We start from the raw sequence: 20,171 nt of genomic DNA on the forward strand, positions 1-20,171 counted from the left end.
GATGTTCTAGCATTTGGTGGCTGGTGGAGCAGGTCTGGTTAAGGATACTACACAGAGCAACTATAGGGGAATAAAACAGAGGTACCAGCACCAGAGAGCAGTGTTATAATGAACACTGGGGCATGTTTTCATTGGGAGAATGTAGGAGCACAAAGGCAGGGTTTATTAAAGGACACTCAGCCCAGAGGGACATAGGGTCGTAGGGATTTTCCAAGCTTGGTGTCAGGATGTCCCCACTTCGATGAGCATTCCTTCCTCCTCAGAGTCAGGCTCGCTCATGCAGGGTCCATCTGAGTCCCAGTTGGCCTGGCATGTTGGCACAGGATAGAACCTTCCTGGCCTGCACATGAGGACACACTACTATCTGCTGGTTCAGAAAACTCAGGTTGCTATTCTTTTGTGTCTTTTTGGCCATTGGTGGGTCGCTCGTTGCTGAATAATCCCTGATAAATAAGTATTCCAATCCCATGTTTATATCCATAAGGACATAAACAATTGCCAAATCGGGACAATCACCTCACTTTAACCTTGTTACCAACCTCAGTTTCTATCATACATAATATCTCTGAACCAACAAAAAGGGGAATGTTAAAGCCCCTTATTTATGTGGTTCTACCAGTAGAGGTTCTGAGATTTTCCTAGAACATAATTTATCTTTTTTAAAAAGTTTATTCGTTTTATTTATTTTTAGTCATCTCTACACCCAACATGGGGCTTGGACTCACGACCCCAAGATCAAGAGTCACATGCTCTACCGACTGAGCCAGCCAGGCACCCAGGAACATAATTCATCTCGCAATGGTTTTGGAAATCCTTTATTCACACTTGTGTGACACTACTCATTCATTGGGGCACGAGGTAGATGCTGGATATGGACAATGCGAAGCCCATCCCCTCGTCAGAAGCAAGTAAGGAGCAAGTGCAGCTTGATGCTTTCTTCCCCTCATTCATCGCATTCAATTGAATACATATTGAAGCCCTACTGTGCACCAATCGCTGTGCCAAGCCTTGGGGAAACAAAGAAGAGAAACGGGCCCTGCTTGCATTGTGTGAAAAGGACAGGCCGTTACACAATGACCACAAAGTAGTGTGTCCCTGCTTTGATAAAGGAATGCAAGGCCCAAGGTGCGACAGGAACCCAAATGCATGGAATTCAGCCCCCATCACGGAGCAGTGGACTGGAACCTCTCAAATTCCTCTTACCTAACATCAGAATTGGTCCTAGTGACTGGACCACAGATGCATCTGCACAGAGTTCAAGGTGAGTTGTGACTATGAAAGAGATTGGTACCAGGGAAGGGGGGAGGTTGGAGCCAGGTGAGTGACTGACAGTGTCTCCTTGATCCTGGATGGAGATGCTCCATAGCCTTAACTTGAAGCAATTTTAGATTTGGTGGATGTCATGGGCGGAAAGATTGTAACAGTGCAGCTTTTGGCTCCTGATCTTATCACCATATACATGGCATAGGAGATCAGAGAAATTGTCACCTTCGGACAGTGGTGTTGCTATAAAGAGCATGACAAACTGAGTCCCTATGGTTGCCGGGCAGATGTAAAATCTCAGCATCGCTTTTCCCTAGGTAGAAATTAAGAAAGTGCAAAGGGAAACAGGTGAATTGCAGATGAAAGAAGAAATTTTAAGTGTGAATTAAAGAGAAAAGCTGAGTGCTGCCTAGGACTGCCATACAAAGCACACAAACTGGGTGGCTTCAAACAACAGAACTTCAGTGCCTCACAATCCTAGAGGCTATCAGTCCCAAATCCAGGAGTCAGCAGGGCTGTGCTCCCACTGAAATCTATGGAGCAAGACCCTTCCTTGCCTTTTCCAGCTTCTGAGGTTTTGCTGGCCATCCTGGGTGTTCCCTGGCTTGCAGACCCAGCTTCTCAACTTCTGCTTCCATTATCACATGGTGTTGTCCCTGGGTCTGTATGAGTGCCTTCCTATAAGGAGAGCAGTCATACTGGATCGGGTCCTACCCTGCTCCATAATGACTTCCTCATAACGGATTACATCTGAATGACCCTATTTGCAAATAAGGTCACATTCCGAGGTACTAGGGGTAGGAATTCGATATGCTTTTTTTGGTTACACAATTCAACTAACAACACTGAGGGAGCTGAAGATGTAGATAACTACAACTAATCCAACTAGTCCAGAGCCCCAGACTTAAGTTTTCCATGAAAACTAGAAGGGCTAAGGTCAACAAGCAAAATTAAAAAGTGGCATCTGATATCTGATAGCCAATTTGGGTACTTTGCTTCATATTGCCGGCTTATTTTCTGAAATTTAGGAAATATTTTCACGTGTTCTACTTTCATTGGCTGCTGTGGTGGTGACACTTCTTGTGTATGCACATTTCGATTGCCTTTCCACAGATTTGCAATAATATTGCCAACAATGGAAATAAGAATGATAAAAAATTTCCTACACTTATTTTTATGATGATCTTGCCTTGGAAAAAGGAGAATTAAAAGATCATGTGGATGCATTTTGTTTTAGGGCATTATGTTGAAAACATGAACATGAATCAATTTGAATCAATGTGCTACTACTGGTCAGCATGAATGGCCCATAAAGACACACAAGCAAGCACAACTTAAGTGTTTAACCCAACAATGACCATCACATGCCTGAGTAAGTCTTAAAAGTGAGAAAGTAACAGGGGCGCCTGGGAGGTTCAGTCGGTTGAGCATCCAACTCTTTGATTTCAGCTCAGGTCATGGTGTCACAGTTCGTGGAATTGAGCCCCACGTTCTACAACATGGAGCCTTCTTGGGATTCTCTCTCTCTTTCTCTCTTCCCCTCTCATGCTTATGCTCTCTCTCTCTCTCAAAATAAATTAATAAACATGTTTTAAAAACTGAGCAAATGAGGAGACAAACCATAAGAAACTCTTAAATACATAGAACAACCTGAGGGTTGCTGGAGGGTTGTGGGTGGGGGATGGGCTAAATGGGTGAGGGCTAAATTGGTAGGATGAGCACTGGGTGTTGTACATAAGTGATAGATCACTAAATTTTATGCCTGAAATCATTATCACACTGTATGTTAACTAATTTGGACTTAAATTTGAAAAAAAAAAGTGAGCAAGTGAGAGATAGGCTCCCACTTACGTTGAAACAGCCTTGAGGGAGGTGGGTGTTGGCCTTGCTCTGATGGACGGGAGGCTCCTGACCAGTTTGGGAAGAAGACATATCCTGGTCAGGAGATGAGATTCCGATGTTTGGCATATCTTCCCTGTTTTGATGATGCCCTGAGATCCTGCTTGCACTTTGGCAAGCATCTAGGGCAGCGACATCAAGTGGAGTCCCTTATGAAGTATCAATCGGTAGCCATATCCATTAAAAGGAAGAAAATGCTGGCCCTACTAAAATGTCCTGTCCTGGGACCAGAGGTAATAGGGTAAAGGGAATTAGCAATTTGGTCTCATGTCTTTCTTCCCACTTTTACTAGCTGCAGCCAGCATCCCAACCATATCCTTTCTGTCCATCCTGGAGGTCACTAGGGCTTCGGTGGATGACTGCCATACAAGCACCCGTGTCTCTCTGCCTAAGGGCTTTCTCTGGATGCAGGAGTAAATGAAGCAGGCTGAAAGTGCAGGTGGCTTATAACCCCAGGAGCAACACTCCTCATGAGGGAGGGCAAATAGCCCAGCTTTCTTGCCTGTTGGTGAGACATTGTTGAGGTGTGGTTCTGCTCAGTCTCTTAGAGGGTATTTAGTAGGATTTAATTCCTGACACCTACAGCTGTACAACCTGCTCAGTATTATTTTAAACATTCATTTATTTTGAGAGAGAGAAAGAGCACTCATGGGGGAAGGGAAGAGAAAGAAACCCAAGTAGACAGTGCAGAGCCCACTGCGGGGCTCGATCTCATGAACCATGAGATCATGACCTGAGCTGAAATCAAGAGTCAGACGCGTAACCAACTGAGCCACGCAGGTGCCCCCGTAACTAGCTCATTATTGACTGCCCTCTTCCCTAGCTCCTCCCATGCTTCCTGGGATTGCCTCCCCAATACAGAGGTGGGATTTGCACCTAAATCCTTGTCTCAAGTTGGCTTCTGGGGGGAACAGAAGCTAATAGCATTATATCCAATATTCCCTTTCATGGGGAATATTCAACTTGTTTAAACAATATAGATGGGCTGGGGGGCACTTGGGGGGCTCAGTCGGTTAAGCGTCTAACTTCAGCCTGGGTCATGATCTCACAGTTTGTGAGTTTGAGTCCTGCATCAGGCTTTCTGCTGTCAGCACAGAGTCTGCTCTAAATCCTCTGTCCCCCTCTCTCTGCCCCTCCCTGGCTCATGCTCTCTTTCTCAAAAATAAAATAAACATTAATAAAAACCAGAGTCATCCTGTCCTCTATCACCTTTACTTGTTTAAAAAATATATATATTCTGTTTAATACCATATGTATATATACATATATATTGGGTGTGGTATTGACAGCACGGCAGTGGAAGCCTAGGAATGCATTCTGTTTTATCACTGCAGTATGACAATCAGCAAGATCCTGTCCACTTGATCAAAACCACCCTTGGGAAAGAAAAGTGGATAAGGAACAGAATAATCCTCTGCGTGTACAATTATAAATATTCTAATCCATGGTTAGAGTTATGGAATATCTATGGCCATATTGAGATAATTAAAAGCCTCTATATTTCCTGTTTATGTAATAATATACCTAAAAACAAGGTATAAGAAAAGGTCTTGGGGCACCTGGGTGACTCAATCAGTTAAGCATCTGACTTCAGCTCAGGTCATGGTCTCGCAGTTCATGAGTTCGAGCCCCACGTCAGGCTCTGTGCTGATGGCTCGGAGCCTGGAGCCTGCTTTGGATTCTGTGTCTCCCTCTCTCTCTTCCTCTCCCCAGCCTGCACTTTCTCTCTCTCTCAAAAATAAATATTTAAAAAAAAAGGTCTTATGTGTAGTGTAATCTGATGTATAATTTTGAAGATTACCTAAGACTGCATTATTCACATTAGACTATTCAAAACCTAATTACATTTTGTCAGATGTATGCATGGCATAAATGGCATCTAGCATCATGCTCTCAATCCTAAGTGACCCAACTCTCACTTTTATAACACATATTCTGTGATTCTGCCTTTAGTATCCTTAATGAAACTCAAGGAAAATATATTGCACATAGTTTTAATAATCAATATAATATCCTCATGTTGATATAAAGAAACAAAGGAAAGAAATTTATAATGAAATAATACATATTTTGATCTGTAGGTGTTTGGGTGTGACCGTCCTGGAGGCACAATGCTTGCATCCACCTATAAGTATGTTAGTGTGTACAATACATAGAAGGAAGGAGAGGGGCGTCTGGGTGGCTCAGGGGGTTGAGCGTCTGACTTCGGCTCAGGTCATGATCTCCTGGCTCGTGGGTTCGAGCCCTGCCAGGAGCTCTGTGCTGACAGCTCAGAGCCTGGAGCCCCTTTGGACTGTGTGTCTCCCTCTCTCTCTGCCCTTCCTCTGCTCATGCTCTGTCTCTTCTCCTTCAAAAATAAATAAACATTAAAAAAAAAAAAAGGAAGGAAGGAGATGAGAAACGATGCCACACAGGATGTACAGAAAAATGTGAGGGCAGAAGGAGGAGGCACAGAGGCACAGCAGAATAAAAGCTAGTGCGGGGCAAGTAAGTCCATGTCTGGTACCACCAGACCGGATATGTTTATATGGACATAAGAAAGAGAAGTAACCCTAACGTAGCCCCTGAGAAAGAGAAGGTGATCTGTGTGGGAAAGATGAGGAGGTGTGATTGTCTCACAAATGTGACAGGTTCTAGATGAATGATTTAAAAATACTTTCCTATGTTTGTTTGGAAGGGGTAGTGATGAAGTTTGACAGAAAACTGATCTCCTGTTCTGAAATGCCACCACATGGTAGGGCATGTGCCCCATCTCTAGGACTTAGATCCAGGAGACCACAGCCTTTCATATGTGATGGGAAATAGAGGTGAATCAGAAAAAGAAAAAGCTCTACAGAAATAAGGCGGTGGACTAGCGGGGGTACTGGAGGAAGACCAGGGGACAAACAGGCAAACCAACTCTTATCATTTCCCAAGTAAAGCCCCACACCATCATTTCCATATGCAAATTCCTCAGCGGAGCTTCCTCCTCATTGGGCCGTGAAAACCTGAAACCCATATAGGCTGGCCCTGCCACCACTGCTCCACTCCGCTGGCTCGCTCGCTCACCTGGTGGCCTGCATGTGGAGAACCCGAGAACCCGAGCTACTTGGACGGAGCAGACGGTGAGTGATGAGGTCTGGGGCAAGTACCCCAGCCACCTCTTCCTCTGGTGGGATTGACCTGGGGGCACTGGCTCCACTTGCCCACGGTCGTATAATTCGTCTCTACTGGCTTCCACCCTCCCACTGGTCTTCCCTAGGACAACTTCCAGACAACTTGAACTTTGAACTTGAAACTTTGTCTCCAAGTCTGCTTTTGGTGAGACCCAAGCTAAAAACAGATGGTGGTAATCTGAAATGTGTGGGGTTTTTTTAATTAATTGATGAAACTTAATGAAGTTCTGATTCTGTTAAAAGAAATCTCAAACTTTCCATTACATTTTGTTGCTTTTGCAGGAATTGCCCCACTGCACTGAACCCCTCTGCACCTAAATATGCGGTTGGGAATACGGTAATAATCATGTTAAAGAAGGATGTCCCACATTAAAATCACGTTTTAGCTCATTTAACATTTCCTACAAACTGGCTAGTATGTTGCATCATTTTTAAGTGGATTAATCATCTAATCTGATATTACAAATCCACACTGATCTTTAGATATAATCATTATATGTTTATATAATATAAAATTATGAAAATTAACAATACAATCTCAAACCAGTATTTCAGACCTACCTAGCCTTAGCTGCCACAGATACTGGAACTGTAAAAATTCTGGGCAAGAAAGCATCTCTTAAAATGATAAGTTTGTTGGGACACCTGGGTGGCTCAGTTGGTTAAGCATCTGACTTCAGCTCAGGTCATGATCTCCTGGTTCTTGAGTTCAAGCCCCTCGTCAAGCTCTGGGCTGACAGTTTGGAGCCTGGAGCCTGCTTCAGATTCTGTGTTTCCCTCTCTGTCTGCCCCTCCCCCACTTACACTCTTTTTTTCTCTCTCTCTCAAAAATAAATAAACACTAAAAAGATTTAAAAAATAAATTGAAATAAAAAATAAAAATAAAATAAATTGAAATTGAAATAAATTGAAAAATTTCATAATTCCTTCCTCTTTAGTAATCTCAATCTCATTTGCTTACAGTTTAAACACTTTTAACATTTCTGATACATGTGATATGTATCAAATCACTTTGTGATATTTTGATATCACTATTTAATTTTTCATTGATTGAAGTAAAGATTGCATGTTCGTATCAAAGAAGAAATAATTTTTTTTTAATTTTTTTTAACGTTTATTTATTTTTGAGACAGAGAGAGACAGAGCATGAACAGGGGAGGGGCAGAGAGAGAGGCAGACACAGAATCCGAAACAGGCTCCAGGCTCCGAGCTGTCAGCACAGAGCCCGACGTGGGGCTCAAACTCACGGACCGCGAGATCATGACCTGAGCCGAAGTCGGACGCTTAACCGACCCAGCCACCCAGGCGCCCCGAAATAAAATATTTTAAAACAATTTTCTTTGGAATACCGTCTTATTTCCATATGTAGTACAAGGCAGTCAAACTCCTTTTCAGGCACTGCCAAGATTGCAAAATAATCTTTTATTCGATAGTACGGATAGGATTCATTGATGTGTGGGTCTTTCACTGAGATTTTTGGTGACTGAGGCTGTCAGTGAATAATTCAATGACTTGCTAACATGGCTGTTGCTACTTTTCAGTTGTTTATCAACCCATGTTGTCACTGACCGTGGCTACTGCTGCATTTGTTGTGCAAGGACATTGCAAAAGGAAAAATGTGTCCTGTGAAATAATGTTTAAGAATTTAAAATTTTCACAACTCTGAGTATCTCTTGTCTGTGTATATGCAAGTACATTTTCTACTCAGTGTTTTTACTCCCATCAATCTTGCATTTGTGGTTAGCAGAATTTATTATCATGCAGGTTACTTCCACTCACACGCAACAGACACTCTTCTGTCTGTAGATCATGTCACAGCCCATTTTCTACCGCTTGGGATTTCTCACAGATTCTTCTGCATACAATATTGTTGCTCAACAGAACAGAAGAAATCTTTAAAATTTCTTACTGTCATAATTTATAACCTCTTATGCAACTGGTAAAATTAATTTTTCTCTTATATTGTTCGGATGACCACAGATTGCTATTATTTGTGCAGTTCAGTTAAGAAATGGTACCTATAGGATGCGAGGGTAATCTGACATCTGTCACCCCATGGATGACCAGGGTTGATTCGCTGATTTGGCTGGCTAGGTGGTTGTCCCCACTGCTCCATGTGCGTCCCTCCTGAAGCTTTGTGCTTGGTCCATGAGGATGACCTTCCCTGACAGAGGAGGACCGTTCTTGGGTCAAGGGTATACGATAACTGCCCTTCCCTGCTGGAACCTCCAGACAAACTCTCAAGGTCTATTTGTGGGAGAACATAGGGGAGTCCAGCTTCCAAGACTCCAGACACATCCAAATGAGGTGCTGCACGTGGCAGTCTGCCTTCTTTAAGAAAAAGAAGAGAAAAAAAGAAAAAAAACGGTAACTGTATCTTTCAGATTAGATTTGAAAGAAACATTTCAGGGACAATACTATGATTTTCAAACTTTCCCTATATCTCTGAAGTTTCTACCTTTGCCAACTCTGTGTCTTTCTTTATAAAATATTCACTTAATCTTGATGAGTTCACCTAGATAAATTAGAAAAAAAACCTATGTTTTCAGTATGGACACTTTCAAATATTCAATGGAGTATTCTCAACACCTTTTTAAAAAATATTTCACGTATATAAGAATATTTTTAATATTTTAAAAATCAGGCTAGATTTGTACACTTTGGGAAAGCTATAGAATCACTGAGTGCATTAGCCATACACAGAAACTGGTCCTGGTGACTTAAACGCAATAAGCAGAGTTGTTGCAGGTGGCCTGGCATTTTGAATTGGTGAACAACTCTTAAGTACGTTTCAAATAACAATCAAAGCAGTAAATAGTTGCATTACTGGAAAGCTCTGCCAAGCACATGTTTACATGTAAAATGGAACTGGTTCTAGATTCACATAAATACAAATAGACTTTTACCTGCATAAGAAGCATAAGTTGGAGAGTGAAAAAGAGGATAAAAAAGGGGTGCCTGGGCGGCTCAGTTGGTTAGGTGTCCGACTCTTGATTTCGGCTCAGGCCATGATCTCAGGATTCGTGAGTTCAAGCCCTGCGTTGGGCTCTGCACTGATAGCATGGAGTCTGCTGTTCTCTCTCTCTCTCTCTCTCTCTGCCCCTCCCCCAAGCACACATGTTCTCTCTCTCTCAAAATAAATAAACATTAAAAAAATAGGTTGGGGGGGGGTGCCTGGGTGGCTCAGTCAGTTAAGCTTCCTACTTCTACTCAGGTCATGATCTCATGTTTCGTGGGTTCAAGCCCTGCATTGGGCTCTGTGCTGACAGCTCGGAGCCTGGAGCCAGCTTTGGATTCTGTGTCCCCTGCTTGTACTCTGTCTTTCTCTCTCTCCCTCTCAAAAATAAACATTAAAATTATTTTAAAAAATACATTAGGAAGGAGAACAAGTATTTTTGTTTTTGTTTTTGTTTTTGGTAAAAGGATTGCGTCTGGCATTTACTGGACCCCGTGCAGTATTGGAGGTTGTCATTGTGACAAACAAAAATACACTTAACGGATTCCCAAAAGGCTCCTTGCTCAGTAAACATCTATTAAGAACATTATTAAATCAGTAAAAAGATGTAACTACACTTTAAAAAGCTTCCAGACCTATTTTTTCATAAATATTAGTTTCATAGATATCATATGCTGAAAATGCACTTAAAACACTTAAAGGCTGCTTTGTCCAAGGATTGACTGTCAACTCTAGGCATTATCTACTGATTCCTCCAAAAGGTTGCTGACTAGAATCCCTGGGAATTTGGAAAGGGGGTCCTCAGCCAGAATATGGAAATAGGATGTGGCTTACAAACTTAATGCACTGTAGCCATCAACTGATCAAAATTTGGTACTTTGAAGTTCGTGGTTCTTATTTTGGTTGTTGTTATTGGCCCCCTCTGCTGCTTATTAATCTTTAGGAAAAATTCTTTCTAGCTCTGTTCTATGAGAAGAACATTGTGTTAAAGGCAAGTTGAAATATACAGGAAAGGCACACATCAGTGATGTTTGGTCAACAGCCTTCCCCCAGGACTCCCCCTGGAGATTTGCTTTCTAATGCTAAACGCTTAGAGATGCTGTGTTTTATTTTATGAAAGGAAGACAATGCCTTCACACCAAGAGACTCAAAATGGGGAGAATACAACATTTAGTAAAACACCTCCCCGGCCTGCTAGGGGCTTACTCTTTCAAGCGTATCACTACTACCCCAGTGTAGAAAGCTGATTTAGCAAGACATAGCAAGGCAAATGATGATTGCTAGTAATTGACAGAATTAGTTCTCCATAATACAAACTAGAGAAGTGACAAGGTGGAAATATAGGCAAGGACATTAGAAATGATATACACTGAGTGATCTGAGACTGCGTGATAAAGGTTGGTTAAATCACACTAACATAGGAATTTTCAACTTTGCGCAATGGACATTTGGGGCAGGAGAATTCTTCATTGTGGGAGGCGGTCCTTCGCATTGTTTAGCAGCTTCCCATCTGCCCATTAGATGCCAGTAGTGGCCCCCTCTCATGACTGTAACACCAAAAATGTCTCCAAGTATTGGCAAGCGTCCTCTGGGGGATAAATATCACCCCTTGTTGAGAATCACTGCACTTGTGCTTCTCAGACTTCTCAGCAGCTGAGGGTCTTGTTAAATGCTGCTTTAATAAGTCTGGGGGTAGGGCCTGGCACTCTTTAGTCCAAACAAGATCCCAGCTGAAGTCAATGCTGCCCATACAAGGACAGTGCTTGCTTCTTGGAGGATAAACCTACAGCTTTCAATATGTACAGGTTCAGAATGTAGAGTACATGTGCAAAGTATGGATCTTTGAAAATACTCTCAATCAAGGTCTGTGTACCATGTTAAGTTATTGTGCATTTAGTTAAGAATGTTGAAAAACTGAACATAAATAGGAGAAAGGTTTTGTCTTTTTTTTTAAACTTCAGAGTGTTTTATCTCCTATTTCAGCAGTTCTCAAACCTTTTGATCTTGATCCTGAAATCTCTTCAGAACTCTCAAAGATAATGCAAAAGCTTTTGCTAACATGGGTTTATATTTATCAGTACTTACCATTTTAGAAATTAACTAAGAAACAGAAAAATGTAAAACTGTTTGAAATTGGGGGCACTAGGTGGCTCAGTTGGTTAAGCGTCCGACTTCAGCTCAGGTCATGATCTCACGGTTTGTGGGTTTGAGCCCTGCACAGGCTCTGTGCTGACAGCTTGGAGTCTGGAGCCTGCTTCGGATTCTGTGTCTCCCTCTCTGTCTGTCTCTCTCTCTCTCTCTCTCTCTGCCCCTCCCCTGCTCTCTCTCTCTCTCTCAAAAATAAATATTTAAAAAATTATAAAAAAATAAAACAAACTAATTTTAAAATAATAGTAACGTATCCATTGCACGTAACATAACTAATGTATTTTTATGAAAAATGACTGCACTTTCTCAAGCAAAAAATTATGGGGAAGAATAACGTTATTGCACATTTTTGCCAATGTCTGCTGTTTGGCTTTATAGAAGACAGCTGGAGCCTCATGTCTGCTTCTGCTTACAGTTTGTTGTGATACACGGTTTAGGTTGAAATATATGAAGAGAATGTGGCCTCACACAGCTTTGCAGTTGGAAAAGGAAGCATTTTAATAGTCGTTTCAGATCATTTGTGCTTTTTTTGATACTACAGCACAACTTAAATGGTAGTTTCTTTATTTAATGTTTATTTGAGAGAGAGGGAGCATGAACAGGGGAGGGGCAGAGAAGGGAGAATCCCAAGCAGGCTCCATGCCCAGCACAGAGCTGACACCGGACTTGATTCCATAACTGTGAGATCATGACCTGAGCCAAAATAAAGAGTTGGATGCTTGACTGACTGAGCCACTCAGGCACCCTTTAAATGGTAGTATGATAGGGAAAGATAGGATTCAGTAAGCAGAAAGGGAGAGGCTAAGGCTTGAAGGTTCCTGGCTGGGGAACATTCATATTTTACAACATTTTTTCTGGGAACATCCGGCCTTGAGCAAGCTCCCTCAGGCATAAAGTTCCTCTTAAGAATGTGACAAAAGGCCCGACTAAAAATAAGTAGACCATAAAACCTATGACCCACAAGGAACAGTATGGTCATAGACCACCCTTGGTACAGTGGAAATTAACCAATCAAAAAGGAATGACAGGCATTTAGAATCACCTAGCTAGTAAGGGTAGAACCTGAGAAGAAACAAGAAGGGAAGGGGCTCACCAAAACCCTATAAAACAGTCCCTTGTGTATAGTCCGCAGGTATTCACTTTTGAATGACCCCTCTCTGTAAAGAGAGCTTTCATACTATTCTTACTTTCAGATCTTATACTTTAATCAACTTTTGCCTGCTGCTCATTTTATTTTGTGTCCACCTCTTCATTCTTCAAAGTGGCAAGACAACAAATCTTGGATATTGAGGTAAAAAAAATTCTGCAACAGTAGTTTCTTAAAAGATTATTGGCAATGAGAAATCTGAAACCCTATCAATGAACTCTTTGTACTGTTTCACTAAAATTTACTGGTTTATCTTGAAGCTTGAATTGCATAATTGTAACACGATGCATTGATCAACTGGAAAATATTGGTTCACTAAGTTATGCAGCCCTTCCAAATGCATGGTGGCAAATTCCAGTACTTCTGAGTGAGTAAGAGTTTAAAAAAAGGGTCTTAACATCATCCCGAAAACAGTTTTGGCCTTCTGGATTCCCTAAATTGGGGTGGGGGGAGTCGCCACACCTACTTTGAGAAGCATTCAGCTATGTTGGCTATCAGTTTTGTTGCCAGCTAGCAGCTTCTGCAAAACTTAAAGGGCCTTTACAGTATCATTTTATTGCAAAATAATTCAATTAGATGAATCTGAAGTGAAATGTAAAATCTATTTCAAGACTGTAAACAAACTTAAAGAAAAGCCTAAGGAAAATAAGTCACTTCTACTTTTGCCTTCTAGCAATAAATCAGTGTTAATATTTTGAGCCACTGGCACCTCTCAAGCACTCAAAAAGTATTTTCTTTTTCTTATTTTTTCAAAATGTTTATTTGTGAGAGGGAGAGCATGAGTAGGGAAGAGGCAGAGAGAGAGGGACAGAGGATCTGAAGCGAGCTCTGCACTGTCCGCACAGAGCTGGATGCAGGGCTTGAACTCACAAACCGTGCGAGGAGGCTCAACCACACAGACGTCCCCAAAAAGTATTTTCTTTTTAAAGTCTGCCATGCAGTTTTTCAGCCTTTTTCATTTAGCATTGTAGTTGGTCAATTTCTCCATAATACATATTCTTTAATAACTACAGAATATAAAATTATACAGAATATAAGTTATACAGAATATAAAAGTTTTCAGGCTCAAACTCATTTAAAAAAAAACATGACTTTGCTTTAGCAAAGATTAATTTCATTTTGCAAAAAAAAAAAAAAAAAAAAAAAAAAAAAAAAAAAAGAAATGGCCCATGTCTGAGAAGGACGCCAAAGCAGAAGTTTAGGGAGCAAGGTCGTTCAGCCATAGACTCGTCAGTCCCAGGATCCTCGTCACCGGCCGGCGCGGTGTGGTAGGGTGTTATCTGGGGACCACGACACTCCGCGCCTTTTCAGGGGATTCCGCGCAGGATCGACGTAGGAAAGGGAGGACCCTAGGCAGCGTTGCTCCCCGCGACCCAGCGGCCTCCAGCACTTGGCTGGACACCGGAACTCGAGACATTTATTGTCTACAGTCCTCACGGGAGCGAACTTCAAGGGGGGACAGCGGGGGGAAGGCGGGGGGGGGGGGGGCTGTCCGGAAAGACTGAGCATGCGTGGAACGCGCCGGGCGTCCCGTCCGTGGAGAGGTTAGAGGTCGCGAGGAATATCCCGACGCCGGCACTCTGGAGGAATCCGCTGCCACGCGGCTCTACCGGGCGTGGGGCGGCGCTGAGTATTTTAGTGCAGCTTCCAGGAGTTACACTCTTCCCGTTTATTCCCATTCCTTTTCTAAAGGGGGCCCGCGGCAGTCGGAAAACCCGGACACACGGATCGCCCCAGCTGCGGACCGACTTCCCTTCCCAGGCAGGAAGGGAGGGGGCGGGAGAAGCAGTGCGCCCCACGGGCCGCGCATGCGCCGCTCACAGGCAGCCCCTGGAGTGGAATCCAGTTGCCAGATTCGCCGCCACGCCAGGAGTGCGCCTGCGTTGTCGCCGGGTCCCTCCACCTCCACTTCCCCTCCCCCTGTCCCCCCGCGGGGCTCCGGGTCCGGCGGGACCATGTTCACCAGCACCGGCTCCAGTGGGCTTTGTGAGTACCGGCTGCCGCTTTCATGGCTGTTCCCTACGCGCCACCCTAGGCACCTCCTTGAGAAGCCTCGGGGCAGCGGGGACCCTCGGGGTTGCTGGAGGTTTGGGGGCCGACCCTTCATCCCCGCGCCCGAACCTTAGTGGTTCCTGCCCGTGAGGGGCAGCGGGCACCGCCCCCACCTCAGACTGGAGGTGCGAGTGGGGACTGAGTTCCGCCGTCAGCCCCGGTCCCCATCTATGAACCCCAGGTGCGATGCTCAGGTGTCCAGGGGCTGCCGCAGGTGGGCTGGACGGTTAGGGTCGGGCTGGGAGTCCTGAAGTGTTCCAGGCTCGACCCGTTGGCGCTCGTCGGCGCCTGTGCCAGAAGAGGCTTGCCCTGGTGGAATCGATGCTGGAAGACTGCTCCCTTCCCAGTCACCTTGCTCCATTTGGGCTACAGAGGGACCGAACTGGCTCTCCCCCAGATGCAAATTCCAGCCTCCGTCTCAGGAGCTGACTCCTCAGGTTTACTTAGGTTTCTTTCTAACTCGGTGTCCCTTAAGAGTTTGTAGACAAATAAAAACTGATGAAAGTCCATTAAAGTGGAAGGAAGTTAAGAAGTCATTTGGCAGGAAGGCGCGGACATTGCTCCTGGATGTTGCTGTGATCTTTTCCTTGAACGTCAGCGGTGGCCAGCAGAGAGAGGGCAATGGAGTATATGCAACCTTTTAGACAACTTTATTTTTTTTTCACTGAAATTGTTTAGTTGGCTTTTGGTGAGGTGGGCTGTGTGTTAAGTAAACAGCCTAGGATTAGGCACTGGCACATCAACAGTGAACTGTTCAACAGGCATAATTTTGCGATTGCTTGTCACTGTTAGTACTTCATATCTCTCTACATGTGAGCTTAATCTTGCCAGAGTATGGGAGCAGTTGACCTTTCCAAAGCTTAAAGATCTGTTTTGATTGTTGGAAATCTTTTCTGAGAATACAGGTCTCCGTCTGAGAGTATCAGAGCCACAGGCCTAATTTAAAACCTTCCTCACTTCCCAACTTCTGGTTTTGGAGTAGATTGAATATTTATGACTTCCCTTTTTTTAAAAAAATGTTTATTTATTTATTTATTTATTTTGAGAGAGAGAGAGCACGCACATAGGGGAGGGGCAGAGAGAGGAAGAGAATCCCAAGCAGGCTCCGTGCTGTCAGCGCAGAGCCGATGTGGGGCTTGATCTGAAGAACTGTGAAATCATGACCTGAGCCGAAATCAAGAGTCGGATGCTCGATTAACTGAGCATCCAGGCACCCCTGATTTCCTTTGTTTCATAATTAATTTGACTTACGATACTCATTGGCCTCAGAGTAGGTTACAAGTACTGGCTAGTTAATCATCCCCAAACTACCCTTTGGTTAAAGAACATGAGATTGTTGACACTGCTGGTCAAGAAGGTGGTGTGATTTTTCTTGGGATCACACAGTGAGCCATACACTGGTGGATGTAAAATCAATGATAGAATCTTTAATTTTAGTTGTTTCAACATTCCGAGCCATCCTTTCTTGCTGACCAGAATACATGAAAAAGTTAGAAAGGTCATTGTACTGTATTACTGGGTTACTGATTACTGTCACTGGTTACTATACTGTATTAGCCATTGTATTGGCAAAGTTTATTCAGATTTGATACACGGTGACAATGGAGAAGGTAATACTTGATTACCTATGGCACAGGGTTGATGAGTACTGAATTCTAGGAACCAAACTCCTGCTCAGGGAGAGGCATAGGCCAAGACTTCTCAGCTGTCCTGCGCTGTTTCTAAAATAAGTGTGTCCTCAGGGTAAGACTTGATGGGATGGCCATTCCTCAGAAGGCTATGTCTTCTGTGCTCATTTAACAAACATTTTGACCATCTATTGTGGGCTGGAAACTGCTAGGTGCTGGGATTGCAATGTTGAACAAGTCTAGGTCCCTGTTTGCAGTGGAGTTTGGGCAGTTTTTCCAAGGACTGGTTTTTGGCAAGGCTGGGTATCAGTAGTTATCTACTTTAACATTTTTCTTTGCAAGGCTACCCGCTGACAGGGAATTGATTTCATCTAGGTAAGTTGTGTGGCTCTTTGGTAAGTCAAAGTTCTGATCTTGAGTAAGTATCCTGAGGAAGAATAATCTGCCCATGACCCCATGGATGATGAGTAACATTCTCTTTTCAAAGGAAAAGTACCTGCCATTTCCTATCACCTGCATATTTCCCTCATTTTGTGACTAGTAGATAATGGTGATTTAGTGCTGCATTTGCTTTCCTCTCATTTATTTATTCAGCAGTATCTGTTGGGTACCCATGTAAGCCACACACTGTTTGTGTACAGAGGATAGAGTAGTAAACAGGATCAAGTAAGTTAACGATGTGATTTCACATAGTGATAAGTGTCATGAAGAAAATACGAGTGTAATAGATTGAGGTTATGGTGGATGACTGCTTTAGCAAGTGTGGTGTGGGAGGATATCTGGGAGGGTGACTTTGAGAGGAGACCCAAATGGTATGAAGGAGCCAGCCATGTCAGAATTTATTGAAAAATGTGCATTTTGCAAAAAGGGAAGAGCAAACGCAAAGACGGAACCAGGCACAGCTGGGCATTTTCAAGGTGCTGAAGAATGCTGGTGCTGCCAGGGCAGGGCGTTTGTGACTCTGTCTTTGAATTAGAGGATTGACGGTTATGGCTGCACTGAGCAGTTTAAGAGGGGTGTGGTGAAATCACCCACCTGACGAGAGAGAGAAGAGGAGGCCCTGGGGAAGAAGGTGGAGGAATGGCTAAGGCTCCTCCTGTTCAGGTACACAGATAGGCATGACTGATAGGGCAAAGTCCGGAGACGCGGAAGGAGGTGATGGTCTAGAGCACCACTTGTGAATGCTTCATGTTGCTGTGGGAGGGAAGATGGGAGATTATTGTTGGTGATGGGAGCAGTGTTTTCTAGATGTTGCCTGAGGCCTGGCTGCAAAAAAATCAACATCGAGCTTTCTGAATGTCCATAGTCCTGGGTCTCATCCACAGAGAGATTGAGAAAGGCCAGTGTGGGCATCAGAAATCTGAATTTTCAAAGTTATCCCCAGGAGATTCTAGTGGACAAAGAGATTTAGATCAAAATGAAAGGGTGGCCAGCAGAAGGGCAGAGAAAATAGAGTCCAGTGGGAAATGCTGAAGGCCCAGGTCAGGTGGTAGCGGTAAGAATGAATACGACAGTGAAGAAAGGTTCTAAAGATGTGTGATTAAATGGATTGTGTCATTAAAACTTGTTAGATTTGGGGCGCCTGGGTGGCGCAGTCGGTTAAGCGTCCGACTTCAGCCAGGTCACGATCTCGCGGTCCGTGAGTTCGAGCCCCGCGTCAGGCTCTGGGCTGATGGCTCAGAGCCTGGAGCCTGTTTCCGATTCTGTGTCTCCCTCTCTCTCTGCCCCTCCCCCGTTCATGCTCGGTCTCTCTCTGTCCCAAAAATAAATAAACGTTGAAAAAAAAAAAAAACTTGTTAGATTTTGGGCATAAAGAGGAGTTAAAGGTGGCTCTGGGGAGACAGATGGTGGCACCATTCACTAAGGTAGGGGATGCTCATTTTGGGAGAAAGATGAATTCAGCTGTGGACACATTTAATGCGGGGGGGTGGGGGGGGGCGGGCGGGAGGCTGTAGTGCCCAGAGATTTCCCGGGGGACATTTGGAGAGAGAGAGCTGGACTGGACATGGATAGTTAGGTGGGAGCTCTGCCATGGACATGAGTGAGGACACCGGAAGCAGTGAGTAGAGTTAGAAGGCCGAGGACAGGACCTCAGGCAATTCTAGTAGCCGGGATGGTAGGGAAAGAGGAGATGGCCGAGTAGGCAGAGGTGAGTGTGTCCATGGAAGAAACCTGCCTTTTACCCCCAGTTCAATTTGATTTGTCTTTTGTTGTAAACAAACTCTTGCAGCTTCTATACTCTCACCACGGTGACTCTGATCCCCAGACTCTCCATTCTCCTCGTTGTCTCCAGTTTACAGCCCATTTCTGGCAACTTCCATATCAAGTCTGGAGTTGATTTCTCAGCAAGACTCTCAGAGACCTGGTGTTCCTGTTCCGCTACAGTCATCTGGTAAAACCCCAGCTCATGTTCATGTGTGGCACCTGATCTGAGCTGAGTCCTTGAATTCAGTCGTCTCCCTGGGCCCTTACCCTTTCATCCCTATCCTCAAGACTCTTCCCAGTCTCTACCCATATCACTCTTAAAAGACCCACAAAATAAGGGCTGTCACCTGGGCACGGTCTCTCTCTATCTTGTTTATATCCACACTTTAATAGTTGTCAGAGACTTCACGTGGAGTGGGTGACACTCTGGTTGAGTTTTGAGGGATGAGTGAGTTGGTTTGGCATACAGACTTTGTTCCTTTCCCTTTTCCCCAGGCTAAAAGAATGAAGCCCCTTCCCCTAGCCCCCCTCCATCTCTTGGTAATTCATTCTTTACTGCCTTTGCCGATTGCCACTTCTTCATGCTCTCTCTCCTCTGAGAGCATGAGCCCGACATGTGGTTAAATCTGGCGCTTTTTCTTGTTGATACTGTAGGGGGCTTTTCAGAGACTCCCAGAGTGCTTCAGATCCCCTGCCTGTGGAAAGGAGAGAATATTAGTATCTGTTTTATTGAGTTGTTGTGAAGATTAAAAGTTAGTGTGTATAGGGGTGCCTGGGTGGCTCAGTCGGTTGGGTAGCTGGACTACAGCTCAGGTCATGATCTTGAGGTCTGTGAGTTGAAGCCCCGCATCAGGCTCTGTGCTGACAGTTCAGAACCTGGAGCCTGCTTCCTATTCTGTGTTTCCCTCTCTCTCTGCCCCTTCCCTGCTTGCTTTCTGTCTCTGCCTCTCTCTCAAAAATAATAATCATTAAAAAAAAATTTAAAAAGTTAGTGTATGTAAAGCTCCTAGATCAGGGTTAGGGTTTTGTTTTTTGTTTCTTTTTAAGCTTATTTTTTTTGAGAGAGAGGAAGAGCATGAGTGGGGGAGGGACAGAGAGAGAGAATCCCAAGCAGGCTCTGCATTGTCAGTGCAGAGCCCAATGCAGGGCTTGATCTCATGAATCATGAGATCGTGACCTGAGCTGATATCAAGAGTCAGACGCTTAACCCACTGAGCTACCCAGGCACCCAAGCGTTAGGGATTTTCAACTGGATCTTCCTCCTGAGTGTGTTCTGAAAAATGCAAAAGCCTAACCCACCTGTCTATCCTGCACCTTCCAGCTGCTGACTGCTGTTTCTTCTTACCAACCACAGTCCTTGAAAGATGACCTTTGCTTGATTTCCTTTCTCACATCCCTGCACTCTTTAGCCCTCTACAGTTCATCAGCTGTTCTTCGGGGTTTGCCCACTGGCTTTGTACTCCACCCACCACAGCCGGAATCTGCCCCACCTCTCCATGAAAACTACCGTGGACCAGGTGACCAGGGACTTCCACACCCACGAATCTACTGGGTGCTTCCCAGTCCCTGTCTTAGTGGAATGTTTTCTTGCATTGGCTTTGGTGAACATTTCTTTCTAAACTTCTTTACTCCTTGACTTTTGTTTTTAAATTCCGTACTCACCTGGTTGTCTCATATCCTCAGCGTTTGCTGGATTTGGCATTAGTGGGTATGGTTAC

General features: G+C 44.1%; 1 protein-coding gene across 10 annotated transcripts in view; it reads left to right on the forward strand.

Annotated features, from left to right (window-relative positions):
* Positions 1 to 732: 732 nt before the first annotated feature.
* UBAC2 (UBA domain containing 2) overlaps positions 733 to 20,171 on the forward strand; it is a 200,937-nt gene continuing 181,498 nt past the window's right edge. For 3 of the 10 annotated variants that reach the window (XM_045055337.1, XM_045055324.1, XM_045055342.1), the window contains exons 1-2: positions 14,090 to 14,554; positions 18,542 to 18,640. In XM_045055337.1, the coding sequence (XP_044911272.1) occupies positions 14,377 to 14,554; positions 18,542 to 18,640 (277 nt within the window). In that variant the 5' untranslated portion in view covers positions 14,090 to 14,376. Of the gene's footprint in view, positions 1,262 to 14,073; positions 14,555 to 14,809; positions 15,058 to 18,541; positions 18,641 to 20,171 lie in introns of those variants that run through there. The other 7 variants (XM_045055355.1, XM_045055319.1, XM_045055352.1 and 4 more) reach the window with 7 other exon arrangements.

This window comes from Felis catus, chromosome A1 (assembly GCF_018350175.1).
Source record: "Felis catus isolate Fca126 chromosome A1, F.catus_Fca126_mat1.0, whole genome shotgun sequence".
In the NCBI taxonomy this organism is placed as follows: Eukaryota; Metazoa; Chordata; class Mammalia; order Carnivora; family Felidae; genus Felis; species Felis catus.